The sequence below is a fragment of the Fomitopsis serialis genome, assembly GCF_022376445.1.
Source record: "Fomitopsis serialis strain Sig1Antser10 chromosome Unknown B0H18scaffold_16, whole genome shotgun sequence".
In the NCBI taxonomy this organism is placed as follows: domain Eukaryota; kingdom Fungi; phylum Basidiomycota; class Agaricomycetes; order Polyporales; family Fomitopsidaceae; genus Fomitopsis; species Fomitopsis serialis.
Genome location: NW_025954976.1, coordinates 506,928 through 532,864, shown reverse-complemented (window position 1 = coordinate 532,864; position 25,937 = coordinate 506,928). Strand labels below are relative to the sequence as shown.

The 25,937-nt window shown below is 55.0% G+C and overlaps 11 protein-coding genes across 11 annotated transcripts; 6 read left to right on the top strand and 5 right to left on the bottom strand.

Annotated features, from left to right (window-relative positions):
• Positions 1 to 1,410: 1,410 nt before the first annotated feature.
• Positions 1,411 to 4,158, bottom strand: B0H18DRAFT_1116891 (uncharacterized protein; the record flags this gene model as incomplete). Its single annotated transcript, XM_048033496.1, has 5 exons — positions 1,411 to 1,520; positions 1,573 to 2,765; positions 2,820 to 2,973; positions 3,024 to 3,710; positions 3,759 to 4,158. 5 exons carry the CDS (start codon positions 4,156 to 4,158, stop codon positions 1,411 to 1,413), a joined length of 2,544 nt encoding a protein of 847 aa, XP_047896257.1.
• A 3,767-nt stretch (positions 4,159 to 7,925) lies between these two features.
• B0H18DRAFT_993581 (uncharacterized protein) lies at positions 7,926 to 9,437 on the bottom strand. The gene is made up of 3 exons (XM_048045203.1): positions 9,234 to 9,437; positions 8,344 to 9,160; positions 7,926 to 8,275 (listed from the first exon to the last, which is right to left on the bottom strand). Exon 2 carries the CDS (start codon positions 9,037 to 9,039, stop codon positions 8,371 to 8,373), a length of 669 nt encoding a protein of 222 aa, XP_047896256.1. The 5' UTR covers positions 9,040 to 9,160; positions 9,234 to 9,437; the 3' UTR covers positions 7,926 to 8,275; positions 8,344 to 8,370.
• Positions 9,438 to 9,703: 266 nt separating this feature from the next.
• B0H18DRAFT_135584 (D-Tyr tRNAtyr deacylase-like domain-containing protein) lies at positions 9,704 to 10,588 on the top strand. Its single transcript, XM_048036799.1, has 6 exons — positions 9,704 to 9,739; positions 9,804 to 9,950; positions 10,001 to 10,077; positions 10,130 to 10,173; positions 10,244 to 10,396; positions 10,466 to 10,588. Exons 2-5 carry the CDS (start codon positions 9,841 to 9,843, stop codon positions 10,382 to 10,384), a joined length of 372 nt encoding a protein of 123 aa, XP_047896255.1. The 5' UTR covers positions 9,704 to 9,739; positions 9,804 to 9,840; the 3' UTR covers positions 10,385 to 10,396; positions 10,466 to 10,588.
• B0H18DRAFT_1083838 (uncharacterized protein) lies at positions 10,576 to 12,406 on the bottom strand (the record flags this gene model as incomplete). The annotated part of the gene is made up of 7 exons (XM_048031710.1): positions 10,576 to 10,829; positions 10,877 to 11,072; positions 11,123 to 11,481; positions 11,502 to 11,659; positions 11,725 to 12,002; positions 12,055 to 12,126; positions 12,182 to 12,406. 7 exons carry the CDS (start codon positions 12,404 to 12,406, stop codon positions 10,576 to 10,578), a joined length of 1,542 nt encoding a protein of 513 aa, XP_047896254.1.
• A 154-nt stretch (positions 12,407 to 12,560) lies between these two features.
• On the top strand, positions 12,561 to 16,125 carry B0H18DRAFT_993538 (autophagy protein Apg9-domain-containing protein). Its single transcript, XM_048045202.1, has 10 exons — positions 12,561 to 13,023; positions 13,131 to 13,430; positions 13,485 to 13,604; positions 13,654 to 13,789; positions 13,849 to 14,234; positions 14,285 to 14,384; positions 14,442 to 14,620; positions 14,669 to 14,933; positions 14,989 to 15,207; positions 15,263 to 16,125. Exons 1-10 carry the CDS (start codon positions 12,659 to 12,661, stop codon positions 15,989 to 15,991), a joined length of 2,799 nt encoding a protein of 932 aa, XP_047896253.1. The 5' UTR covers positions 12,561 to 12,658; the 3' UTR covers positions 15,992 to 16,125.
• B0H18DRAFT_993535 (CoaE-domain-containing protein) lies at positions 16,126 to 17,322 on the bottom strand. Its single transcript, XM_048045201.1, has 3 exons — positions 17,212 to 17,322; positions 16,762 to 17,155; positions 16,126 to 16,679 (listed from the first exon to the last, which is right to left on the bottom strand). Exons 1-3 carry the CDS (start codon positions 17,216 to 17,218, stop codon positions 16,361 to 16,363), a joined length of 720 nt encoding a protein of 239 aa, XP_047896252.1. The 5' UTR covers positions 17,219 to 17,322; the 3' UTR covers positions 16,126 to 16,360.
• A 1,129-nt stretch (positions 17,323 to 18,451) lies between these two features.
• Positions 18,452 to 19,536, top strand: B0H18DRAFT_993532 (uncharacterized protein). Its single transcript, XM_048045200.1, has 6 exons — positions 18,452 to 18,664; positions 18,713 to 18,816; positions 18,876 to 18,964; positions 19,015 to 19,210; positions 19,263 to 19,381; positions 19,431 to 19,536. The coding sequence occupies exons 1-4, from the start codon at positions 18,637 to 18,639 to the stop codon at positions 19,067 to 19,069; spliced, it is 276 nt and encodes a 91-aa protein (XP_047896251.1). The 5' UTR covers positions 18,452 to 18,636; the 3' UTR covers positions 19,070 to 19,210; positions 19,263 to 19,381; positions 19,431 to 19,536.
• Positions 19,277 to 19,655, top strand: B0H18DRAFT_1116888 (uncharacterized protein; the record flags this gene model as incomplete). Its single annotated transcript, XM_048033495.1, has 3 exons — positions 19,277 to 19,381; positions 19,431 to 19,462; positions 19,514 to 19,655. The coding sequence occupies 3 exons, from the start codon at positions 19,277 to 19,279 to the stop codon at positions 19,653 to 19,655; spliced, it is 279 nt and encodes a 92-aa protein (XP_047896250.1).
• Positions 19,656 to 20,201: 546 nt separating this feature from the next.
• On the top strand, positions 20,202 to 22,024 carry B0H18DRAFT_953142 (uncharacterized protein; the record flags this gene model as incomplete). The annotated part of the gene is made up of 12 exons (XM_048042164.1): positions 20,202 to 20,263; positions 20,306 to 20,386; positions 20,439 to 20,473; positions 20,497 to 20,696; positions 20,758 to 20,759; positions 20,959 to 21,025; positions 21,101 to 21,189; positions 21,400 to 21,470; positions 21,515 to 21,548; positions 21,608 to 21,656; positions 21,829 to 21,879; positions 21,911 to 22,024. The coding sequence occupies 12 exons, from the start codon at positions 20,202 to 20,204 to the stop codon at positions 22,022 to 22,024; spliced, it is 855 nt and encodes a 284-aa protein (XP_047896249.1).
• A 1,314-nt stretch (positions 22,025 to 23,338) lies between these two features.
• On the top strand, positions 23,339 to 24,378 carry B0H18DRAFT_1116886 (uncharacterized protein; the record flags this gene model as incomplete). The annotated part of the gene is made up of 7 exons (XM_048033494.1): positions 23,339 to 23,395; positions 23,451 to 23,586; positions 23,646 to 23,670; positions 23,744 to 23,763; positions 23,826 to 23,969; positions 24,030 to 24,240; positions 24,300 to 24,378. 7 exons carry the CDS (start codon positions 23,339 to 23,341, stop codon positions 24,376 to 24,378), a joined length of 672 nt encoding a protein of 223 aa, XP_047896248.1.
• A 517-nt stretch (positions 24,379 to 24,895) lies between these two features.
• Positions 24,896 to 25,509, bottom strand: B0H18DRAFT_135254 (uncharacterized protein). The gene has a single exon (XM_048036798.1). It carries the CDS (start codon positions 25,332 to 25,334, stop codon positions 24,996 to 24,998), a length of 339 nt encoding a protein of 112 aa, XP_047896247.1. The 5' UTR covers positions 25,335 to 25,509; the 3' UTR covers positions 24,896 to 24,995.
• Between the last annotated feature and the right edge of the window lie 428 nt (positions 25,510 to 25,937).

Here is a 25,937-nt window from a genome sequence, read left to right as displayed (position 1 = left end):
GCCTTCTTCCGCCTCGTCCTCCTCGTCTCGCCAACCTGCCTTCGTTCCGCACAGCGGATGCTCTTCGATTCTCGGTCTCGCGCGGTTGCCCACGGCGACGCATCCCTTCCGCTCGTCCGCCGGTACTCGGACGTCCAGGATCTTATCGAGTACCTCGACCAGGTCTTCCTGACTCTCCCGTCCCAGCATAGCTACGTCGGCGAGCCCTACCCGTTGATCGCCTGGGCTCCAAACCGCGTCGCCGCTGAGCAATCCGATGCCGAGGTTGGTCGCCCGCTTCTTCCGATTCGGTACATGGAACGGCCCATGCAATTATCTTCCTTCCGCGCCTCCTCCGACAGCCTCGATGGTCTGCTCACCCGCTTCCAAGGCCTCCTCGACGAGTGCCGGACCGCCAACCGCGACGCTCGTTCTGAAGCCGTCCGTTTCGCCCGAGGCCTGGGTTCCGTTGAGGCCGGCGTCCGGGACTTGCACGCTCGCTTGTCGGAGGGAGTGTACGTGCCTGACGGCTACTCCGGAATACCGCGTCGCCTGCAGTTTGCACGCCCTCCCGACGTCGAGGCCATGGAGGAGGGAGAGGTCGAGGATGAGGTGGCGGAGGGACCTGCCGTTCATGTACAGTAGCCTTCCTCCTTCCGCATGTATTTGGTTGGGTGCTCGATTAGCTCTTCCGCCGTGTGCGTTCGCTTGTGCGACAATCGATGTTGCGTTCGCTTGTTCGACAGTCAATGTTGCCCTATGCCGGTTGCTGCCCCTTCCCGTCTTGACTTGTACGTGCGGTGTATTGAGGTCGTGCCGCTGCTCCCATGTGGGCCCACCCCACAGCGGATGCTTGCCTTAGTTCTCCTGCCCTTATTACGGGTGGAAGGGTTAGTCGCAGTGGAGGGTGATGCCCTCAGAAAGCAACCTTCTGTCCTCTGTTCTCGGTGCGACGAGCCGAGGGATGGATCGGAAGGAGCCCCGTCTCCGAGTTCCTCCATTCGATCATCAAGATCGGCATGGGCGGGGGACGTGCTGTTCTCTCTCGAATAGAGGAGAGGTAGTCCGGGTGCCAAATTATCGTCCGTGGGGGGGGTGTTTGTTTCATGTATATTCGCCGTTGCTTTACACGTCCCGGCTACAATGATCCGCCGGGGGCGAAGAACACTCCTGGTTCTTTCAGGTGACATGTGATGCGAGATCACTTGGTTTCTCAACCGGGGCAAGTCTAACAGTGCCCGTTAGCTAGGGGGAAAATGTTACGGAGGGCTCAAGGCTTTCCTGTCCTGCAGGTGCAGTCAGTAAATGTGGGCGCTCAGCTCGACCGTACATATGATTCAAAGAGTTAGTTGTGTGATTTTGTTTATCTCAGGCGTAGTTCTTTCGTGGTTCAGCGAAAGGTACGTGATATTCAGGCTACGATTGTACATGCTAGGTAGTGCGATAGATGATATGTGCGAGGGAGACGAACTTAAGCGTTGCGAATAGTCGCGCCAGTGTCCGAACCAGGGCGGCGTCCACAGTTACTGTTTCCTCGAGCTCTACCACCTCGTCCGCCGCGGCCGCCGCGTCCTCCTCGGCCTCTCTGCTCACCGCCTTGGTTGCGTCTGTCGTTCGCGAGCATCGTCCTCACTTCGTCCATCGAGGGACCGAGCCAACCTGGAATAGACGGGAGGGTGCAGGCTGAGGTCGGGTGGTCTGCCGCGTGGCAGTACATGCAGTAGAAAGAGGATGTGACGAGTTCAGGAGGTCCAGCGTAAGCACTGCCAAAAACGTGGTGGCGTATCGCGTCGCGGAAGTTGATCCACTCGGCGGCATCGGAGGTTGGTGACTCGATGTATAGTAGGGCGATTAGTTCTTCGTCGTCGTCACGTCCTTCGCGTACCGTTATAAGCCTGACGCGTACAGATTGAACGATCAGGGTGTGGGCTTCATTGACAGTGAGGTGGCGCCATCGTCCATCGCCTCGGATGTCGGAGACGAGCAGGGAGTGAGCATGATCAGCGAGTACTCCTACCTCGAAGTCCTTGCGGATGACGTCCGCCATGCCAGTGGCTGAGGTGGTGCCTAGCCGTTGAGGGTAGCGCCATCCTCCAATGAAGGTTGGCGGTTCGTGCGGGGCAGGGACAACGCCGAAAGTTCCGTATATCGTGGACGCCCATGGCTTCCGTAGAAGTCGGTCGCGCTGAGCGACGGTGATGTTATCGACTCGGTAGAAAATCGGTTCTGCATTCGGGCGGGGCTGTGGGTTCGCGGGGATTGGCTGGGTGACGACCGCGTCCGGGATGTCGAAGACTTTCTTTAGGATCGTGTCTGCCGTGCATTGCCTGGCGTAGTTGCCTTTGTCGCCTGCGCTTCGTCCTACGAAGTGGATGAGGACACAAGGTTCCCACTTCGTGGTCCACTCGACGAGCTGCTCGGCCTGTATATTGGCGTACGGCCAGAACGGGTCATCGCCTTGGACGATGGGCCAGCCTCCTGGGGGGGTGCGCGTCATCGAGCGAGGCGCGATGGGGCCATGGGCAGGTTCTAGTGGGGCAATTGGGCCGGCGGGGAAGTAAGGAGCGGGTGGCGCGGCCGAGTGATCGTGCGTCGGAGGGGCAGCACGGTAGGCAGGGACGGGGGAAACGTCCGGATCCGGGAAGTTCGGGAAGGGTCCTGGAGCATAATGGACTGGGTGCGGGTGGAGGCGGTTCGGCGGCGAGCGTGGCGGGATCATGCGTGGGCTGCCAGCTCTGCTGCGAGATGGGCCTGCGGTGGGTTCGCGTCGCATATTGTTGCTTCGCCTGGTATGATGAGCAGGTGAGTCGCGTGCTGGATGTTCAAGGTTCGCAACGTACATGGACGGGGACCGGTGGTCACCCATGCTGATGCCAACCGACGGGAACGAGCGAGGGGGCGGGCGTACCGCCTGCGGGGCGGCGATGTTGGAGGTTAAGTGACGCGACGGGTGCCTCTCGGAGGTATCCGGCGGCGCAGCAGAAGCGTAGAGGTCTGCAGAACTAGTTTAGGCGGTGGGTGACATGCATGGAGGTAGGTCTCACCCTCAATATCGCCTTCCACCTGCTCAGCTACAGCTAGGACATACGGGTTCCTTTCGCGGACGTGTTGGCTCTCTATGTATTGCTGGACGCGTTCAGAGCTGCCCGGGACGTTCCAGACGTGCGGCGGGTGGATCGTGCGGTCGTCTGGGAATAGGTGGGCAGGTACGGCAACAATGGGACGAGGATGGTAACTATCAGCAGTGTAATTGGGATCGAGTCCGTAGAACATACGCATGGTTGCCGTGGAGAGTTCGAAATCGTCCGGGTCCCGCATCTCGACGTCGTCTGCTTCTAGGTCCGAGGTGGTGACGGCGGGTGGGTCATTGTCGCTCCCCGCCGGTGAGATGAGCGAGATGACGGTGGGTTGTGTAGCAGCAGGGGGGCGCGCCGGCGTTGTCGGCGTGTCCTGGACTTTGGGGATCGTGCCAATGGGGGCGCTCTCACCGTCGACGTCGGTGGAGATTCTACGGCACTTCCTGACGTCGCTGATTGACCTGCTAGAGGGTCCCACGTTGGACACAGGCTGGTCGTCTTGGGCGGGGAGGCCGATACCGATGTTTGCAGGCTGCTTACCCGCCGCCTTGGCACTCTTTTTGGCACACTGCTTTTTGTTCTTCAGTTTGGAAGCTGCGGGTTGCTTTCCGGAGCGGGTGCGTTCGGGGTCGAGGCTTGCTTCCTCTTCCTCGACTACGTAAAATGAGGGTTGGAGCGACACGGTGAGTGGTGATTGCGTACCTTTGACGACCACCTGGGTCGTCGTGCTGCTCAATCCCGAATCCTTCCCATCCTTCGCGGACGCTCCAGCTTCGGCGACGGCTTCGATCTTTCCGGCTGGTTTGGCGGTCGAGGCGGGGACTGCCTGAGAGGCGGAGGAGAGTATCGGCGTAGTCGGGCGAGGCTTCGCTGCCATAGATGCGTAAGAGATACCGGTGCGTTCGACGGGCGAGGTGGCCCTTGGGGAGACCCATGGGTTGCCGCTCGAGGAAGTGTGAGGTATGGCGCTGAGGCTGCGACGCGGCGGGGACCTGGTGAGGGCGCGGGACGGGGGGCGCGAGAGCGGTCGACCGGTCCCGACGACACTAGGAAGCGTGGAGGTCCCATTTTTCGTAGGAGTGGAGGGCTGGGGCTGTTGCATGGTGGGCAGGCAAAGGCGTCGATGTGAGTTATTTAGATTTGGTGGGGAGCGCAGCCTTCAGGTCCTCCTTTTAACCTCATGGCCTGCTATGAAGTAAGCCTGTCGGAGTACATGCTCTGATTGGTTATGTCGATTTGTTCCCGCGTCCGTTTCGCTGTCCTCGAAGTCAACATGTGCGCAGCTTCTTGGGATGTCTCAGATATTTTGGTAATGTTCTCGCGGCTGCCGTTGTGCGGTCTTGGTTCGGTGGCCGCGTGTTTCGTTTGAGCGTCGAGCGTCGGTGAGTGAGATGTATTCTCTGTCAATCTCGATTTCTGACCTTGTCCCGGCTTTCATTTTCCTGGTCACGTTCGGGTGTCTTTTCGTTAGCTCTGTTGGTTTTGGGAGGAGACAAACCCAGTAATGTGGTGGGTAGCGCCTGGTGGTAGTGTATATTCTCGTTCGTTGTGTTGTGTTCGTGAGTTCGCTTACCATCGGATTACCGGATTGGGTAATCCCGTTTTTACATTGACGGGAGCGTCTCGGTGGCAGTTGTGCGCTCTGATGCAGCCATTTGTTATGCTGTGCCCTGTGGAGTCTTTTCGGCGGGTCGCGTAAGGCTTCGGCTTCTCAATCAAGATTTGTGTTTTTGTTTAAGGCAGTCTGCCAGTGAGCGTAGTCTGTACAGTGGGTATGCGTGTACTTTGCTGGTGGGTGGATCAGTATGGCTCCGACGAGCATCCACTTTGTATCCGGTTTGGTTGAACCGTTTGGCTGTTGTCTACAGTAGGGGCTGTGTGAGGGATGATAGGTGGCGACGTGCTCGAAATGGAAGACGTCGCGTATTAGGTTCGTGGAGCCAGCGTGAGTGCGATCGCCCTGGGCGGTTTGTTACGCGTGGCGGCCTCGATCTCGGGGAAGTAGATTTCTGTTCCGCATTGGGTTGCTCATTTGCTTGGGGCTGTGAGTGGGGTAACTGTTCTGACAGGCGGTTACGGGCAGGGGGTAGGGCTCGCGGGGTAACTGCTTCGCGGAGTCTAATTGTGCGCCCGCTCGCGGGATAACGAGAGTGTCGGTTATGTTTGACGGGTGAATAGTCCAGAGCATCGGCATTGATCCGGGCCGGGTGTTGTTCCGGGGCTCGGGTGATTCTCACTGGTCACCGGCGGGGGCTGTGTTTTTTAGGAGGTAGCTCGAAGCTGATCGGGCTTAGTTACGGTTTTACGGTGTGGCGAGGCCGGGTGAGCGCTGACTGCGGGAGATCGGGAGCAGGGATTGGCTGTCTGGATGGTTGTCCGAGACCAGCGGCGAAGGGCAGAAAGGGGGATATTGTTGATCTCAAAGTCAATCTGTACATCCGGGTGTGCTCGGTTCTACTGTGATTAGGTAGTTCCTATGCAGTATCGTGGGGCATTGGCTATGAGGTGGTTTCGCTGTCATCATCGGAATCGAACTCGTAAGGACTGTCTTTGCTTTCTTTAAGTAGAGTATCGGCACGGAAAAATGGGTGTGGGTCAGGTGATGGGGGTAGGATTTTGTACAGTTGTGTGTGTAGTCGCCGGTCCTGGCCTTGGAGCCTGGACCATGACGTTGGTACCTGAACGTCATAATCGTCTGGGCCCCTTCAATCGACCACGTGATCCAATGACGTCTGGATTCGGTGACGCTGCGGATACGTCCGACACCCGATCGGAGGATCCCGTTTGAGAGGGAGATCAGCTGCCCTTTTCCGATTTGGCAGGGCGGGCGTTTGCGGACGACCCACGTCCAACTCTCGCCTCTCTTTTCTGGGCGGCTCTCCACTTCTATTGTCGCCGTTCGTTTCGGGTTGGGCGGTAGTTGAAGGATGGGGAGGATGGGTGGAACAGAGGGAAGCGGGGGTGGCATTTCGAGCGGCGGATCGAACTTTAGGACTGTGGGGGTCCATGGCTTGATTGATCGTGGTTTGGGATGCTTTCGTATCCCGTATCCCTTCGTTCCCTTTGGGAGAGTGTTGTTGCTGGTGGGCGTCATTGGGTTTGCTTGGAGAGATTCTTGTGACGGCTGAGGTCTGTTTTAACAGGGATGGGCCAGCGTCTACTATGTCAGGGCCTTTTTGTTCCAGATGAGCGCTGATGAGTTCTGACCGTTCTGACCGGCAAGTGCTTTATTGGATTTTATGGGCGTTCAGAACTGCCACTAGTGTTCTTTTCAGGGAGCGTGACGTAAAGCGGAAGATTAGGTTTATTTGGGAGGATGTGCAGGTAGTGAGGTGTATAATAAACTGTTTGCGGCGGTTGAGAGAGTCTGGCTGTGATTGGTTATCTCTCAAGTCCTCAGACGTCATGTGTTTGTATGCTATTGTTTATGGGTTGTGGCGTGTGGCGGAGTGGCTGCAAACCTTAATCAGTGCGCTGACAAGGAGCGCCTCGTCGTTATTGTGTGGCATACAGTGCGGGCGAGGGTCGACTAAGAGTTGCTTGTCGAGTCTGGAAGCAAGCGTACGTGTTTTGTATTGATTGGTTCACGGTTATTTGCCGGTCTCATGGGTTGGGTTTGAAGTAGTCACTCAGATTTCGTTTTTGATTCCGTTTTTGGTTTTGGTTGCGCAGTTTCGACTTGTGCTGTTCACTGGACTGGGGTTCCTACAGAATCGAGCGAGGTCTTCTTCCTGGGGGGCCAGGTCGTTTTTCGTTTGCGCAAATCTTGCGAAAAAGGGGGTGCGTGGTGTCCGTTTCGCACTCGGGTGGCGGAGGTATTTTAAGCGCTTGTGTGTGGAATGTGCGCAGTGGCGGCGAGGCTATTTTACGCTGTTCTCTATCTCTTATGGGGGAAATAGGGCCTTGGGAGTATGCCTTAGAGGCGTGTAGGAGCATGGATGGGTTCATACACTGAGAGTGTTGAGAGGGAGGGGATGGATTGTCCACTGTCCCGTTGGATGTAGCGTTGAGCTCGATCCTGGTCGGCGTGCTGAACAGCGACGCCGAGCCTTAAAGTGCATGTTCGTTTCACCCTCAAGAGGGTTACTTACCCCCCGGACCACGAGAAGGTCTGCACAGGGCTCGTCGACGACGAGCCCTCCCGGGGGGTTTGCGGGCATCTTGCTATCTCGTGCTACGCATACAGTCTAGCAGGTCAAGAATGCGAGCCGTCGTACAGCGCGTGAGCTCAGCCTCGGTAACCGGTAAGATCACATTGACAACAGCAAGTCGGCTTGCTCATCTCGGGACGCAGTCGATGGCGACCAAGTTGTGTCCTCGATTTCAAAAGGTCTCATGGTTCTTGTCGGAATAGGAAGGGGTAAGAACATGTACTTGCTTTGCGCTATCTGGCCAAATGATAGCAGCCTAGACGACACTGGATGCGTTTCCGTAAGGATTTAGACGCGTTTTGATGGCTCCAAACCTCAGATCAGTTGGAAGAAGCGCTTGTGAGCCCCGCCGTAAACAGGCTGAGCATGAATACGCTGAAGTCCGACGACTGCAATAGGAAAGGCGGCCGTGGTGCCGGCAGCGGCGTTGAGATCGAGATAGTGGGAGAGATGTTTTGCCGCAGGCGCGCAATTCTAGCTCTGAAACGTCGTGAACGCTGCTCTAACCACGACGATCAAGCAAGGGGGTTTGGACCCCCTTGCTTGACGGGGCAGTTAGAGTCGGTTTAGAAGGCTTCACTGTGGTTCGGCATCTGCCGGATTACCTCTTCCGGTCAGTCTTCCGGTCAGTCTGTACGGGTTCCGAGCCATGGCAAACAGTGACGCGTTCGCGTTCGCGTATGCTTGTTGACTTTATACTGTACAGTATCTGACAGATGCTCAATATAATTAGGTTACATATAATAAGGAAGATTAGCTCGTCGCCTGGGGAGCGAGCCGGGTGAGAGCCTACATATGGCCTATCAGGACTCGAAGGCCAAATTTTACTGTGCTGTGTACCATATCAAGTGGATGTGAGTGGCTATCAAGTACCTCGGTACGCAGGATGCTCGGCATTGGACAAAGCAGAGATGCGACACGACGATTTTCAGCAAGTGACGGTGGCGAGGACTCCACTGGCCGGGAGTTGTGCTTGCTGGTGAGTCGTGACGGTAGCGATGAATGTCGACTCCGTGTTGTCTGTGAGAAAGCGAATGCAACCGATAGTATGCACACGACGTCAGGGATCTTGTGTGAGGGTGCGAAAGTGTCGACGTAAGTATTCCTGTAGTGTCCATATGTGGTGCGTTGCTCACGTTAGCACAGGACATGTGTAACCCGTGTCAGGATGCACGCGTTACTCGGAGCACGCAGCGGGACACTGTCAATGTCCAATACTGCCGAGGAGAAGTGGCGAGACACGACGTGGGCAGAACATCAGAAGAGGCAGAATGTGCATGCTGCCCTTTGAGTGCGCACTGTAGTCTATCCATCACTGGCAACGGTGCCCTGCGCACGCACGTCACGGTATGTGTACGCGCCGTTCTATGACGTCGGAACAAAGGAGAGCGAGGAGCAGCATGGTGGTCGCCAGCGCGGGAGAGGACATAGCCGCGGACATGTCGCATTGGCACAGAGGCAAGTGGAGGGCGGGAATGCGCACTGAGATGACGAGAACGACAGGACTGCCCGTGTAGACGGCAGAGTTGAGGCAAGGTACGGAGAGGGTACCATATACATGGGGTACGGTACGCGGAGAGTCGGCAGCGAGGTAAGACCAAGATAGCGAGAAGACATAAGACCCGTAGTAAGCAGCCTCCGAGGCTGCAAGAACGGACGGGACGCAGAACCCGTCCTAGGTGCGGTTTCGGTGGAGGAATGAGCGATCGGATCCGCAGAGGGGTGCAATCGAGGGAGCCCACGCTAATGACATGATGACGACAGGTACTGCCAGTGGCGTGCCGGTGGTCGGTGGAGCGGATCCGGAGCGGCTGACGGCGAAGGTCCACCATCCCATAGTGAAGTAACTGGAGTGACCGTTAATATTGGGCACGACAGTTTCACAGCTGTGTGAACTTCTCTTGTAGTTACTGTGTTATGGCGTCGCTTGACCACTACATACACTTCACGTTGCTGGTCGAAGATATATGGATCCGGAGTACGTTAGCTGCCGCCTTAGCCTAGAAACTCGCGAGGGAAGACTCACCAATGTACTGAAGTGCCACTGGTGAAGTCGTCACAGGCTCTCTGGTTAGCGTTTGCTGTCGGAATCGACAACTCCTTGGCAGAGCGCAGACAACTATACCTTTCCGCACCTGCCACCAATTGCGCCCGGGGCCACGGGTCATCTAACGGGCGCTCGAAAGCTGCAATGCTCACGACATCAGCCTGGTCTGTGCACTGGTGAGTCCGAATACGTACAGTACTTACAGCGACACCAAAGTACTCAGTACTTGGCTGGAAGTGACTGTATACTGGCAGCTCCTCGTGTCATTGCACACGCATGCCTGCCATGTAAGGTATACCTGTATACGCAAGGGAAGCCACGTTAGCAGCACCGACTTGGCTTCTGAAGATGTGTTACGGATCTGGAGTGTGGCTATAAACCACATTCAGACTCCGCCTGAAGCCAGTTAGAGTCAATCGAACGTCCGTAAATCCTTACGGAAACGCATCCACTCCTGCCGATGTTGAGACGATCTGCAAGAAAATGTACTAGCTGTGTTCCACCGTTGCGTAGCGTAACCAGCTGACCAGCTTACACTGTATGGATCAGATTGACGCTACGGATATTCGACGACGGCGCCGGAGCGATGTGGAAGAAAAGCGTCAAGGACATAGATGGGGAGGTCCTATGCGTCTCGCAGTTTACGCTCTTTGCCAACACGTCCAAGGGGAACAAGCCAGACTTTCACCGACCATGGTGGGAGCTCTCGATCTATAGTAACTGCCGGCACACTGACCTTTCTTCAGGGAACAGACGCGGGCCGGCAAATGTACACCTCATTCTTGGAAAGAATGCAAGCACTGTACAAGCCGGACAGATAAAGGTCAGCCCTCCGACCGATGGCTGTTTCTCGTAGTGACGTATCTTGCGAGCAGACGGACGTTTCGGTGCTATGATGAGTGTTAGTCTAAGCAACGAGGTGCGTTTGATTACATAGATGCAATTGCCCTCGGCGACCAACAGGACATGTACGATAACGTGTCGTCCAGGGCCCGGTCACATTCAATTTGGACTCGCGCAAGTTCGAATACGTGCAGGAGAGCACGGCAGGATCCGCAAGCAAGGCTCCAAATACGACGAAGTTGAAGCAGCCAGAAACAGAAACCGACATTGTACGACTCCAGCGATAGACACATGAGAAGGTGATGTGTCACACTTAATTTTCATGGTTATTGTGATCACACGGCTGATGGACTGTTAGAACATCTTAGCACTGTATGTGTAGTGAGACGTGTGGTCTTGAACTATTAGACACTTCCTAAACTACGAAATACTAAAGGACTTGAAGATACGCTCTAATGAAGATCATGAACGTCCCAGATTAGAGGCGACTAGAGAGTGCGTTGGCGAGCAACCAGGAGAAGGGCCGCACTCTCCTCTCTGCGCCCATCCAAGGATACGCATGCGACCTGAGACCGTCAACCTCCTCTGCGAGACGCGCGCGTAGCTTTGGCGAGGTCGTGACAAGCATGAAAGACAGCTCCGTGTCAATGTTGGCGGAGCGCGCGTTGAGGTTGGTGGAGCCGAAGAGTGTGAGGCACGGATGTGCGGAGGGTGTTGGTCGGAGCCAAATGCCTGACGCAGAGGTTAGAGACCAGCATGTTTGTCAGCCTGATACTGACCTTTGGCGTGGTATGTCCATCCTTCCCTTGCCCATTCGCTCAGCTGGACACCCGACTCAATCCGGTCCTGAACGGGTTGTTCAGACGGCCATGCTCGTCCAGCCGCCCGGACAGCTGTCATGAATCTTCGTTCGAGAACTGTATAGCCTTCTGGGATTCTGCCAGACACGCCTCGCGAGCCGTAAAATCCATTTGCCTAACGTACGCTTTAACACCCTGCCATAGTTTCTATGCAAGCTGACGCACCTTTGGACTAGCCGCCAAGACCCGACACGCCACCGGCGAGTTGATGACTAGGTTTTGGTACGGTTTGTAGAGGCCGAAATATCCGCTCGTCAAATCTACCAGTGGTCCTTCATAATGCGACGAAAGGGATGCAGGCTCTGCGAGGTGCTGGAAAAGCATGGCGAGACATCGCTCCTCTTCGCGGACATTGAACTGCCCGGCTTGAATGATGGGTATGACCAAAACATCTTCATGGTTCTGCGACTCAGAAGACCCAGAGAGTAGAGACGCGATTTTGTTGGAGACACGATTCCTCTGTCTTTCTTGGAACGTCTTGAGAACTGTTTGTGCCGTCGGCTCGAACTGATGAGGATGTAGGTCTTTGTGAGGCCAATGCAACTCGTAAGCATCTTGTCTGTCGAGGACGGCCGCAGAGAGTACGAGAAGCTAGCTGTCTGTTCCAGAAACGAGAAACAGTAGTCAGCCAACTCGGGCTGGCCAGTCAGCTGGACGTATCGATCTTGGCGGTTGGTGAAATACGATGTGTTCAGGTTCGCACTGAGAATCAATTGGTTCCAGATAAACGGGCAATGAATTCGGAAACAAGAGACGTACTTCCTTACCCAGATATTACCAGGTCATCGTCGGCGCCGTATATCTTCGGATGCCATGTGCCGCCCCAGCCCTCGTTGAAGCGAGGAGGCATGACCTTAGCCATCAACCCTTTCAGTTTTGGACTTCGGAAGAACCAGACGTGTACGCGGTCCGGGTAGCGCTGCAACAGAGGCAGAAGCAAGTTCGCGGTAGATAGACGTTCAGGTCGGGTGCACCGATTATAGTCAAGGTGCATGTAGACGTGAAGGGAAGGCTGTGCGTGCAATGATGCCTCCAAGGTCTCAATCTGGAATTGCGATGTAAGTGTGTGTGGGGAATGCTTCACGCAAGAAGCGTACCAGTTCGAGGTCCTCTGAACCGATGTAGAGGGAAGAGATGAAGAGTCTTCGTCGCGCTCGGCGTATGAGATCCTGAAAGCATAAGTGAGTTTGATCTGCATGTCTTGGTATCCCGAGGAGTGCCCACCAGTAAGCATAGGTAGAATTGGCGTGGCTCGGTCACAATGTTGACACTGGACGCAGAAATCGCGTAGCATGGCTGGTGCTTGACCAGTTCACGAGTAAAGCGCTGGACAGCAGGTGCGAGCGCGGATGTCGACAGTCGTCGTGAACATGACACACAGCGGGAGCAGACCACCGGACATGCGTGGCTTTGAGCAAGGACCCGAGCAAAGGAGCGTGTCAGAGACATCCCAAGCTGAAGCTCATGGGCAGAGAACGACCTGTCCTGAGGGTTGATAGAAGCACTTGCCAATTCAGGGTTACATGTGCCTTCTCTGGACTTATCGGCCAAATATTAGCAGTTTATGTGTTACGTCTTCGAGCCCGAGGCGGGAAGGCAGCGGGTCCAATACCGACCTTCCTGTGCGACTCTCCTCCGAGTCTGCAGAGTACCACGGCGTGCATGCACAGTCGCCGCTAGTCTAACACTTGAGGTCGAGCCATGGCAAGCCCACCCGATCCCTCCAGCTCACGACCGCTGTCGTCTTCACGATCTCTTCACGGTTCGCAATCTATATTCCCCGGAACAAGCAATTCACGGCCATTTCTTCACATGCTGAATCCCATGGGAAGGACCTATCAGGGCTACGTACCAGCGAACCAGTCCGTACTAGAAGAAGGGGAAGAAGATAACGCGGACGGGGACCATGACCTCGAGGCCGGCCATGCGACCCGCAGTACAATGTCGCGCTCTACCAAGGCGAAGTCCAATGGAAAGCGGCGCGTGGCATGGGGTGGAGACAAATCAGAGATGAATGCACTGAGGCCGAACGTCCGGCAGGCCGACCCGAAGCAGGACGAGGACTCGTCAGACGAGGAACCGCAGAACTTCATGATTGAGGCGGCGCCTGCTGCTACGGCGAGGCGAACAACATCTCCACCTACAAGTCCGAAGGGCAAGGAAAGGAGACGAGGAGGCAGCCACTGTACTCGAACTCGAGAAGGCACGTACCTCCTGCGCTGCCCACTACAACCTCGAATGGGATACCTGTGTCCATCCCTCCACGACCCTCAGAACTCGACGTGGACGATACGCCACCGTCTGAACCTCTCTATGAACAACCACAAAAGATGCGCGGTCTCGACGCCCATGAGCGCGCACTGTGGAACTGGGTCAATGTGTACAACCTTGATGCGTTCCTGCAAGAGGCGTACTACTACTATGAGGGCAAGGGCATCTACAGCATCGCATTATCTCGAGGGTTGAATCTCCTGTCAGTCGTTCTTGAGCTATACTCTACATGCTGAGAGCTGAATGTTGCGACTAGCACAGCCGGGTTCGTCATTGGCTTCTCAACATTTCTGCTGGGATGCGTAGACTACTCCCGCATACGACCGGATAAGGTCACACGATTAGGCAACGTCATCGTAGACCGCTGTGTCTCGAGGTATATACGCTGTCTCTCTCTCATGTATGAAGTCTCATAGGCTGCGTAGATTCTCGGGCTTCACCTTTCTGTTCTTCCTCCTGTTCACTGCATTCTTCGCGTGGCAACTCGTCAACTATGCCTTAGGGATTCTGCGGCTCGTGGACATGTACAGATTTTACACCTACCTCCTGCACATCCCAGATGTAAGCGTAGGCTTCTGTTTTCACCGTACACGTAGCTGACCTCGGAGCCTACTACATAGGCGGACATTCAAACCATCTCTTGGCCAGAGATTGTACGGCGCATTGGCGCGATACGCGAAGACAATCCATTGACGGCACTGTCATCTACAGGCGCAGGTCAGTCAGTGACCGCCAAGCTTGATGCGCACGATGTAGCAAACCGTATCATGCGGCAGGAGAACTACCTCATCGCCTTGTTCAACAAGGAGCTTCTGGACCTCCGCGTGCCACTGCCGTCCCTCCTAGAACGATTCGTTGACTCTCCTGAAGACGGCAAGGGACGGGTGCTCACAAGAGCGCTTGAGTGGAACCTACGGTTTTGCTTGATGGAGTACCTCTTTGACGAGAGTGGGAAAGTGAGGAAAATGTTCTTGAAGTCAAAGAACCGAGCAGTCCTGATCGAAGGGTACGCTGTTGAGTACCTATCCCTCGAAGTAGTAGCTGATGAGGTGACAGGCTAAGGAGACGGCTCATCTTCATGGGAATCTTGAACGCAATCTTCGCACCGTTCATCGTCCTGTACCTGATCATGTACTCGTTCTTCCGATACTTCGAGGCGAGTCACGCATGCCACCTTTGTGACATGTATCCACTGACTAAATTTCTCGTACAGGAGTACAAGAACAATCCTTCGAACATCGGTGGCCGACGCTACACGCCTTTCGCGCAGTGGAAGTTCCGCGAGTTCAACGAGCTGCCGCATCTCTTCAAACGTCGCCTCAACGAGTCCTACCCAAGCGCGACGATGTATATCGGACAGTTTCCAAACGAGAAACTTACGCTGATCGTTCGGTATGTCATGCGAGTGAGATCTCTTCAGCGATTCTGACATGTTACTAGATTCGTCGCTTTCATTGCGGGGTCTTTCGCGGCTGTGCTCTTGCTTGCGTCTGTAATCGATCCTGACCTCTTTCTTCATTTCGAGATTACGCCTCACCGTACTGTCCTCTTCTACATCACCATCTTCGGTTCCATACTGGCTGTGGCACGAGGAATGATCCCGGAGGAGACCCGCGTCTTCGACCCGGAGCTGCTCATGACAGACGTGATACAGTACACTCATTACATGCCGGACGAGTGGAAGGGCCAGCTGCATTCCAAGAAGGTCCGTCAACGAGTGGCAGTGCCCCACAAGACTGCTGACATTGTTGTCATCATAGGTGCACGAGGAGTTCGGCGAACTGTTCGCGATGAAGGTCATGATCTTCGCGCAGGAGCTGCTGTCGGTCATCCTCACGCCGTTCGTATTGTGGTACTCGCTGCCGCCGTGTGCGCCCGCTATCGTGGACTTCTTCCGCGAGTTCACCGTCCACATCGACGGCCTCGGCTACGTGTGCAGCTTCGCAGTGTTCGATTTCCAGCGGCATGGTAACATCAAGGTACGTCGCGCTGTATTGTCTTCTTGACTGTACCATCCTAATGATTTTCCGCTAGTTCGGCGCCCCCACGCAAGTCCAAGACGAGCGTCTGATGTCCAAGGAGGGCAAGATGGAGAAGAGCTTCCTGAACTTCAAAGCTGCCCACCCAGAGTGGATGCCCGCCGATCCCACAGGCTCGCTTTACCTCAGCCGCATCGCCGACTTCAGCACTGCGCACCCTATCGGGCTCGGCCGTCGCCGGCTCCTCCGCCGACCATCGGATACTGGTGCTCCTGCCTTGGGTCAGTTGCAGGAGAGTCAGGGCGGCCTGGATGCAACGCTGCAGGATCCGCGCCAGAGCGTGATGGCAAGGAGACGCGGCGGAGGGAGTACACTGTTGCAGAGCACGCGCGGGCCCGGATTTGGGTCACTCGCAGTGGGTGGAGGCGCGGTTACGGGCGCGTCGACCATCTTCCAGAGCGCGGCTGGGCTTGACATGGCGCAGACTGTCGCGCTGGGAGACTCGCAGGGGAGCATCATGCCGCTACCTCCGTCTGCACGGGCGACCCAGGGCACCGTGAAGGACACGATACCCGAGGAGGAGTTCGCTGAGGACGGCGGCGTGGGCAGTGGGCTGGGCGAGTCATACGTTGACACGCGGAGGCGTACGTCGAGCAGCCAGGTTAGGGAGGAAGAGGAGGAGGAAGATATGGCTGATGGTGGTGTGCTTGGGCTGTTGGCGCAGATCTACGGCGCTGGTGCGGATGTGAAGGGACGGGGGAGGGGTCCACCGAGGGCGATTTGAGCTGATCTAGTACGTAGGCACTTACGGGACTCACGAGCTTGATGTCATGAGCTACGCTGGAAATGATCATACATATATACTTAGCTGTGCATTGGGTCAAGCTTCTCCTGTTCGTCAGCTCGCCGGCTCGCGGAGATATTTCTCAGCAGTCCTCGGTGTGATCATATCTCCTCGAGTGGGATGTCACCGAATGTGCAATGAATACGGTGTTAAGAGGCGTGAGTCGGGCCTGTTATGTGTACATCTGGTGTTTGAACGACTACAATAAACCATAACGAAAATGGAGGTAGAGTTCCCGTGGTTGTAATACATCTCGCACCGTCGCGAAGTCTGCATGCATACAAGCAGCGGGTACGCGTCATACAGTTGTCATGGGCGAATGGTCCGCATCTTCGCCGTCTTCTTCCCTCTGATAGCCTTCCACACAAGTACAGACAGCGCAGATAACAGGCCCCACGGCGGGATGAGCCAACTTATCCTCCATGACCAGCCAGCCTTCCGGCGAACTTTGGTGATTAATGATTCGATCTGCCCCTCGAGTTCTTGCAACGAGCCAGAGTTGTCGATGACGATATCAGCGTAATCGACTTTCTCGCCTATGGGAAGCTGAGCGTTCAGGCGTCCCGTGGCTGCCTCGCGGCTGGAGCGGTCGCGCGCCATAAGTCGCTGAAGCTGGATTTCCGGAGAGCTGCCGGTCACAAGTAGGCAAATTGAGGACATGTCGCAACGTGTGGTCAGATACCACGTAACGCAAACGTAGAATAGCGCACCAGTATACTACTACCACAGTCTCAACAAACCGCCAGAGTCCGCCTTCTATCAGCAGTGGTACATCCAGAACGCACAGCGGTTCGCCATGCCACCAGCATCTGAGGACGCTCCAGAGCATAGCCCGACGTACGGCAGGATGTACAATCCCGTTCAGCACCTTGCGCTGGCGCTCGTCCGAGAAGACGACCGAGCCAAGCTTCGCGCGGTCGAGCGAACCGTCGGGTTGGAGGATGTCTCCCCCGAAGTGTTTGACTATCTTCTGCAGGGCTGGCGTTCCGGGGAGTACGACTTGACGTGCGAGGACGTCGGCATCGATAATGGGGATATTGTGTGCACGCAGGAGCGTGGACACTGTAGACTTTCCGGTAGCGATACCGCCCGTTAAGCCCACAACTGTAGTAGTAGCTTGTCAGGCTGCAATTATGGTCTGTGCTGAGCATGACGCGTACCCAACATTCCTAACACGATGAGGACAAGATGCAAGTGTACACGATTTCACTTCTAGGGGGCCATGTTGGTGGCGGGCGTCGGGCGAGCCGCGAACGAGGAACGGTTCGCGTGTCGGTGTGTCCACGTGACTGTAACAGGCGCGTCGCCGCCGTCGCGCAGTGTACCACGGTCCTCTCTCAACGTCCGAGTCAATGCATGCGGAGCCGTTCACCGCCAAAGCCCTCGTCCTCCAGGCAAGAGCTGTGGACACAATTTGGTGCATGGCTTGATACACATATTCTTCCGGGCTCTCGTTCTGAACTCACACCGTCGTATGTTGACCGGACGCACGTAACATGCGACGGTTTGGGTTCAAATCGGATGATGGCGCCGATCTTCCTCTAGGCTTACTATGCAGCTACTGCGGCGCTGTGTGGTGTGTGCCAGCACAGGTACAAGGGTCCAAATGAAAAGAGCAGTGCAGCCCCAACGTGCATCGATCGTTCCCCTTGTATTCTTCATGGAGTTCGCAGCGTGCAACAAGCCACACACAGCCGCGCGAGTCCAACTTTGGGCCCTAGAATCGGTGCGTGATTGGCCCTCCTCAATATTCCCTATTGTTGCTGCGAACCTCAGTGAGCTGATCTCACCAATCTTGCGTTTCACGATGCCTCAGCCTTCTCGTGAAGATTTTCAACGAAGCTTGACCAATAGAGTCTGTGTGGTCCTGAGCCATGCTGCTGAGCGAATCCCGGGCAGTACACAGCACTATCGCGGTATATGAAATTTGTTATGTCTTCGCCGCCGCACTAACATCTGCGCCTGTCGACATTGGCTGCAGAATCACGACAAGATGATAATCGAAGCGTATAAAATAGCTTTGACGCGGTACTACATTCCCCACGACGTCCGTTCGCCATAACAGCGCGTGAGAGGAGCAACATGGAGCAAGCCGTACTGACAGGGTATGGTGCTACAGTCCTGACCGTCTACCGTCTACGAATGTCTAACCGCTGGTTCTACTTACAGGACGATCACTAGTCGTTGTACCGTGGCTGCCACCGGTGGGTCCTCATCAGGTTACCAGAGTCAAGAACCGTTCATTGAGCTTCAACGTCGCAGCGCTGTACCTCTATGACATGGCGCTCAATTCCTCTGATAGTATCGAGCTTATATGGTGCCACAAAATCAGCCCTGCGAGCGTTCTATATTTCCTGAACAGATATCTCATCCTCCTGTGGCTTGTTTTGCAACTCGTGCTGATGCCAGAGAAGGACTGCTCGGTAAGATCTTCGTTCCCATGCCGCGAAAGGAGCTATTGCTGATCAGGATGCATCATTTGACAGAGGTACGCGGCCCCTTTCCTTAGTGGCCCGAGCTACGAATCATTCATGATTCTCATCGCATGAAGGGCATACGTCTTACATCTCGTGTCGGACGGTATCATGTGTTCCTTGATATTTGTCTTCGCAGGTAAAGTGTTTTTCTATATTGCAAGACTTGCACTGAGAGTCGGCCCAGCTCTCTCCGCCATTCGTGTCCTCAGCCTCAATTTCTACGGCTTTGACTGGAAACTTCCCGCTCTGGTGTCCTCTGTAGTGCTATTCCAGTTTGGAACTGATATCGTGCGTATCAACTTTTATGTGCTTAAAATTGTTTGACCCTGAAGCTCCCGACGCTGAAGTACACCTACTCGCGGAGCAGATCGGTGGTTCTGCTTGCTCCACCATACTGTACCATGCAGTATACGGTCCCAGTTGATCTTGATTATCGGTTAGTTGCATTGCTGTTTATATACGAGGCAATGCTGACGAGTGATGCAGGCGTATGTTGGTGCTCAGGAGAACGTCATTCTACGCTAATCAACCGCCACAGTGAAAGTCGCCGTCCGTGTTTTAAATTGTATACATGACGCTCTCATACTGCTCTTCACCTGGTACAAGACAAGGGGACAGATCAGGGAGTACGGAAGTGCACTGTACATGCGCAACACCCTCATGACAAGGCTACTTCTCAATGGTCTGTCGTTCGTTTTGACATTATGATGCATTGACACCAAGATGATTTGCAGGTGTCATCTACTTCATGTCAGCTGAGCGCAGTCCCGACGTAGACGAGATCACTGTTGATGCATATGACAGAGTCCATCTAGTTCTCAATATCCTAGACGCCGTTCTCACTGTGACGGGAGTACGTGCTTCCAAGGCTTACTTAGACATCTCCAGTAATACCTTCACAGACGTTTGACGACATTACCGTGTTCAACGCCGTGTAAGTTCCAGTCGTCCGCATCGGATATTACGAATACTAAGCCGTCTCTAGGTTCACGCCTCTTATCCTTTCCCACTTCTTCCTCAGCATTCGGAAAGCCCACTACGCCAAGGAACAGCTGGTCTCTACCCCGAGTCAGATGTCGGATCTAACTTCAGACATACGCAACCGCCCGAGGATGGAGAAGGCGTGACCGAAGGGGTCGGGCCTCACGCGGGCACGCCACTCACGGAGGGGCATGAGGACAATGAAGACTGGGCTATCGATGAGTTAGAGCTGGCATAGACTTGGTGTAGGCAATGAAGTATTTGACAAGAAGTGGTATCCATTTCTTCTGTAACACTGGTGGACTGGCGCTCGACGAGTACGGCGCCCACGTTCAGTCGCTGGTGGCCTTGTCGCTGATACGAGCTGTTTGACACACAGGATGCTGTCTTGGGTACTGGATCGGGGCGTTCTGTGGCCTAACGACTCAACGGGATTGTGACTGAATAGTCGTCCCCATTCGCACAAGGGCCATGCTGTGTCGTGCTTGTCAATCCAAATGGTTATCGACATCATGAACCCGATGGAAGTCGGATTTGTGCGCTAACCTACTTGAGAGCGAGCGTCGCTGCGACTGTGCTGATCAGGTTCGGCAGATGTTATCCCAGTCACTGCAGCTGCACAAAAGACAGTGGCTTGAGGCAGACTGGAATGGTAGTTGGACCAGAGTCCCCGACAAGTGGACGTGGTCATGATGTCCATGGACATCGACGGCCCGAACTCGCGCCCAGTGGCGCTCCGTGGCAATGAATGGGTGTCAGTGGCTGCCATGACCCGCTGGCATCGCCGCTTATGCAGACAAAGGCTCTTCCACAGACATTCACCATCGCTCCACGGTTATTCGTCCGCATGGATCATGGACCATGCAGTATCTCTGACGTATGTGAACGTTGTAATCGGTGCCAACAACTGATTCAGAACTTTTGAACAGCGTAATCACGAACCGATGTGCTATCGCTGCGGCCAGTACGTTCTCACTCTAATGACAGTCTGTGAATACTTGGATGACGAGCAGAATTGGACAGCCTTGTACTTCTACGACACCCTGCTCACGTTCTCCGACAGTGTTGAGCTGATATGGCAGCGCAAGATAGCCGGAGCGAGCGTGCTGTACATTGCCAACCGATACCTGATGATTCCGTACCTCATCCTCGAGTTAATCGCTATCAATGACACTGCGAACTGCGAGGTCAGTGTCTCCTCGAACTGCTAAGCCTGTGCTGATATACGTGTGTGTTGGATTTTTGCAGAGGTACGTGAGGAAGACTGCTACGTCTCTGTATGCTGATCGATCCGTGTCATAGCACATAAGTCATGGCTCAGACGGTGAATGCTATAACGTGTGTGTGCTTCATCGTCTACGGAGGTATCGTCCTATCGTTAAGGGATGTCTCCTCAACTTATCCAATCCTTGGCCATCTGGTAGCCCTTTCCGCGATCCGCATCTACAGCATCGATGTCTACGTCTCCGACTGGAAGCTACCCATGTTGGTATATCCTTTGTGCTCTTTCAGTTCGGTGCGTGTCTGGTGAGTACCATCATCCTTCTAGAGTCCATCCGTGTACTGAGTGCTGGGATATATAACTATGCAGTACAGCTACTCGCAGATTACGCCTCAAATCTTGCCACCGCCGCTGAACTGTACGATGCACAGCGCAGTGACCGTTGGCCTCAACAACACGTAAGTGCAGGCTCATGTACATCCATATCAATCGGTCTGGATATTATAATCGACCGTGATATCCGACAGATGTAGGCCGCTTTATTCGCGTAGTGTACTGCGCTGCAAGTTCACACGTACTCATTGCGTCGGTTGGATGCAGTGAGAATCATAACAAGGGTCTTCAATATCATCCACGATGGTCTCATCCTCGTCCTCATCTGGTACAAGACGCGAGGGCTCCAACCTCATAAGTAATACAGTGTCGTCGAAAAGTGTCGTCACAAGACTTCTCCTGAATGGTGAGTGTAAGATGGAGACATCCTCCGGTATCATTGCTCCGTAGGCTCATTTCACCTCGAAGGTTCCATCTACTTCGTGTACGTGCATAGGCCTTCGTCGGCCCGGACCGAATCATGTTGATGATGCACGTCTGCAGAGTCCATCTAATCTTGAACGTTGTCGATGCCGTCCTTACCGCAACCGGGGTGAGTTTGCGTTCTCGTGCGCGTGCACAACGCCCATCTGGGTCGAGCTTACAGCTTTGCTCTTTCCCATGCTCACAGATTTTTACCGATACGTCGATCTTCAGCGCCATGTTCGTCGTCTTGTAAATCTGCATAATACCCATTAGCTGACATGTGGCCAATTTGTATACAGATTTACACCGCTTATCCTTTCACATCTCTTCCTGAGCATTCGCAAAGCGCTGTACGCTATTGAAGATCCTGTGTGTACACAGGCCAGCACAGTGTCGATTCTGGAGTTCAATCCCTGTGTCAACGAGGATGGCGGTGACTTCGGCGGGATCCAGACACACGAGAACGAAGCGGAACGAGTTTACGTTCTACCATAGACTTTAGAATAATTGGTGGTGTCGTGGTGGCGGTACATGTACACGGTCATGTACACGACCTTATAACGGTATCCTCTGCTTGACTCTTGTTGCCGCGGATACTGAACCAGGCCCTGTTGATCATAGTGAAGTATCAATGCCTCCTTCGCGGGTGCTTTGGCTCGACAGTGTTCCATAGCAATGCGACGATGGACCTGCCTTTCAACATCAGGGTGAACAATAACGTCAGCGCATGATCTCATGCAGTACCCGTTCGTTGTAGTGTGTAGCCTGAGTTACGATGTGGGTTGGACGTTGCACAACCGCACCACTTCTGGCCGCAACAGACTGCGATTGTACGTGCAATGCCCAGGTTGACCGTCACGGTTCTAGTACTATCATCGATCCTCATTGACGAACAGCTTACATCATGATAGAAATCTCACAGCTACTGGACTAACTTGACATGTGCATGGATACACAAGCTGTCTGCGCATACAAATTCTGCTCATTCGTAATAACAACCTCGTCTAGTCAACGCCGACGTGGCTGATCAAGTGAGCACTGATAGTACTGGCCACTATTGGATATTGATTGATCATCGATGTGGTCGTTGTATTCTAATTCCCTGGCGTCTTTTGCCAGTGTGCTCCACACTTCGAGGCCACATCCTGAGCTAGTTCTCAGCCACTGGCCGGTGGTCTGTGGCCACCTGCAGATGCATCCTCAGACAGCGGCCTTATAAACGCAAGGGTAAATTCAGTCCATGTTCATACCATCTCTCTAGGACCGCCTCTACTTGTCACCGCCTGCATGGACCATGCTGTATTTCTAGCGTACGTGCTCCCCGTCACCTATAAGTACTGAAGCTGACGAGTCGAACGTGGCATCCCTATCTGTCCACAGAGTTACCACGAACCGCTGCACCGCCGCTGCGGCAGGTGCGTCTCCACCTTGATTAACAGCCGAGAACGTCGTGGTGATTAGTACGCATACTTTTTTTTTCTTTTGGGAAGCGCTGTATTTCTACGATACTCTACTCACGACTTCCGAAAGCGTCGAGCTCATATGGCAAAGCAAGATCACAGGACCGAGCCTTTTGTACATCTTGAACAGACACCTGATGATACCGTACTTGATCCTTGAATTAATCGCTCTCAGTGCCGTCGATTGCAAGGTCAGTGCCCTCTTGAGTGCTGCGCCTGCTTCTCTCATAATCTCAATGTCACTCATCCACACTGCGAGACAGAGGTGCGTGTGGCATCTGTATCAATATACTGCTCACCTCGCTGAATCGTATGGCAACCACGGTATCACGCTGACAGTGCATACGCCATGACACAGACTGTGAACGCCATAACCTGCATCCTCTTCATCATCTGTGGAGGTGACGTTCTGTCATCTACAATAGGCGCAGTAGATCGTAGCTGACATTCCGCCTCAACAGTACTCTCCGCGATCCGGTCACGCCCTCGAGCTCTCCGTCTCTGACTGGAAGCTCCCCGCGCTAGTATCGTCCTTGGTCCTGTTCCAGTTCACCACGAGCATTGTGAGCATCCCCCCGATGGTGACGCTCACTGCAGGTCCGCTGACGTAAATGATGTAAATGGGTGTGCAGTACACCTACTCACGCGCGACGCAGCAAGCCTTGCCACCGCCTCTGAATTGTGCGTTGCACAGCACGGTGACCGCCGGCCTTGGTGACACGTGAGTGCCTCATCCGTTATGCCTGTACATTAGTGAACCCTTATGGTACAGGTGTAAGCCACGCTCTGCCTGTGAGTCTGACCAGCACTCACGGCGTAGTTGTCCATGTTGGCAGTGAAGATTCTGATGAGGATACTCAACATCATACACGATGCGCTTATCCTCTTCCTCACCTGGTACAGGACGAGGGGTATGCTGCGGGATCTCGCGCGGAAGGCCGAAGATGATGATAGTGTCTCTACGAGACTGCTTCTGAATGGTGAGCGCAAATTATATACTGTCCTCCATGTGATGATTTATGGGCTGATCCATTCCAAAGGTGCCATCTATTTCATGTTGGTGCACATCGCAATCGCGCTGCGTATTTCTGACGCGTTTACTGTGGTACACAGCGTGCATCTCTTCCTGAACGTCGCCGACGCCGTCTTGACCGTGACCAAGGTAGGCCTCGGATGTATCCATACCATACCGCGCATAACCGCGTCTCGCAACACCCAGGTCTTCGACGACACGTCAATCTTCAACGGCATGTCAGTATGCACAGTGCTATTCCCATGCGCCCACCTGACCCTCGCGGATTATGCACCAGATTCACACCGCTCATCCTCTCCCACTTTTTCCTGAGCATCCGCAGAGCACAGCACCAAGCGACCACGATCTCGGTCTAGAATTCACCCCTGTCTTTGACGATGACTGTGAGCCTGAGTGTGGAGGGACACCTTATGAGGACGATAGAATCGGGACTGACTCTCAATGAAAAACGCACCTGCCCAGAGCTGCCCTAAGGTACTTGTAACGTGCAATTCATGCCAGGCTGTTGTTCGTAGCACTCTTGTCTCTGCGTAACGCGTTGGTGGCGTGCGGCCTAAGCGCGGACTATTGGAGCACACCATTGTGAGCGTTTTCGAGATGCGGATGGCGGCGTTGTACAATATGGTCCTCGGCAGTATGACAGAACCCCAGTGATAGAGGACACGAGGAGGATTGGGACTTAGCCTCGGAGCGTAATATTGTCTGACTTCGTAGTATTCGAGTTGAGTCCTGTCATCGTCACGGTAGAGAGTAACGTAAATGCCACCTTGCATCTTCCCACTGGTCCACGATCTGCATACACATGCACAGCTCCAGAAGTGTTGTCACTATGCGCGGGTATACGTCCATTGCACACGAACCAGGATAAAGCTACATCTTCACACACCAAAGAGCCAGCCACGAAGTCCATTGCACCACCACATTAACAAAGCCACACAGCCATCGAAGCACTAAGCACGTTTCACTAGCATCGTCAGTCCATCACCTGCACGGCCCTGCTATCGCAGGAGCAGCCTCGTCCCGCCTCTGCTACCCGCGCCCTCCCCCGCGAGGTCATGCTCGCAATCGAGCCGTGACGGCCGAGGGCGAGCCCGAGCCCGCTCCGCAACTGCGCGCGCCGGAGCTCCTCGTCGATCCGCCACATCCCGCGAATGAAGCCCTCGAGGTCGAGCGAGCCCGTGCCCGCAGGGTCACACTCCGACCTGCACACATCCCGCATCCCGCATGAGCACAGTCCGTCCGTGAGAGAGAGAAGAGCGCGACGCACCATATCGCCTTGAGCGTCCTCCGCTCGAGCTTCGAGCGCACCCATATCGCGCGCACCGTCTCCCCGTCTAGGCGCTCCTCGCCGTCCGCGTCCCCCGCCTGCTGTGCCTCCGGGGTCGTGAGCAGATCGACGGAGAGCCCGCGCCAGCCGGCTGCTTTGCGCGCACGCGCCCCGGGCGGCGGCGATGCGACGTCCTTCCGCGCTGCGTTCTGTGCGTAGAGATTCCGCGCGAAGAGCGTCTCGTACCGCCGGCGGGCCACAGATGGGATCGGCGCAGAGCGGGTGAGCTGGAGAGGATTGGGGAGGCGGAGATGGGCTGGACTTGAGGTGGCGAGGGAGGAGCTGCTCGGTGCGAGGTGGGAGCTAGAGGAGAGGGCGAAGTGCTGAGGCTGAGAATGGAGGCGCGGTCGGAGAAGGAGAGCGAGGTCGACGTGCCGGAGGCGGACGAGCCTGTGGATGCGCGTGACGAGGGCGCGCGTGGGGGCGGGGGAGGCGGCGGTTTTGTGGTCGCGGCGCGCGGTGGGGGCGAGGGTTTTGCGGAGGGCGGGCGGGGAGAGGACCCGAGCGACTTGGTGGTGACGTTGGGACTGACGGAAGGCGGGCGCTGGGGGAGTTTTGGGGGCTCTGAGGGGGCCGGCGAGGGAGCTC

Coding starts and splice junctions, on each gene's coding strand:
- B0H18DRAFT_993581 (XM_048045203.1), bottom strand. CDS start 9,039: ATGGTGGACCTTCGCCGTCAGCCGCTCCGGATCCGCTCCACCGACCAC.
- B0H18DRAFT_135584 (XM_048036799.1), top strand. CDS start 9,841: ATGTGGAAGAAAAGCGTCAAGGACATAGATGGGGAGGTCCTATGCGTC. Junction 9,951..10,000: donor CCAGACTTTCACCGACCATG/GTGGGAGCTCTC, acceptor ACCTTTCTTCAG/GGAACAGACGCGGGCCGGCA. Junction 10,174..10,243: donor GTGTTAGTCTAAGCAACGAG/GTGCGTTTGATT, acceptor CGTGTCGTCCAG/GGCCCGGTCACATTCAATTT.
- B0H18DRAFT_993538 (XM_048045202.1), top strand. CDS start 12,659: ATGGCAAGCCCACCCGATCCCTCCAGCTCACGACCGCTGTCGTCTTCA. Junction 13,431..13,484: donor TCTCGAGGGTTGAATCTCCT/GTCAGTCGTTCT, acceptor TGTTGCGACTAG/CACAGCCGGGTTCGTCATTG. Junction 14,934..14,988: donor GCCAGCTGCATTCCAAGAAG/GTCCGTCAACGA, acceptor TTGTCATCATAG/GTGCACGAGGAGTTCGGCGA.
- B0H18DRAFT_993535 (XM_048045201.1), bottom strand. Junction 16,680..16,761: donor ACTGTGGTAGTAGTATACTG/GTGCGCTATTCT, acceptor TGTGACCGGCAG/CTCTCCGGAAATCCAGCTTC.
- B0H18DRAFT_993532 (XM_048045200.1), top strand. CDS start 18,637: ATGTGTTCCTTGATATTTGTCTTCGCAG. Junction 18,817..18,875: donor TCCAGTTTGGAACTGATATC/GTGCGTATCAAC, acceptor CCGACGCTGAAG/TACACCTACTCGCGGAGCAG. Junction 18,965..19,014: donor CCAGTTGATCTTGATTATCG/GTTAGTTGCATT, acceptor CGAGTGATGCAG/GCGTATGTTGGTGCTCAGGA.
- B0H18DRAFT_135254 (XM_048036798.1), bottom strand. CDS start 25,334: ATGGGTGCGCTCGAAGCTCGAGCGGAGGACGCTCAAGGCGATATGGTG.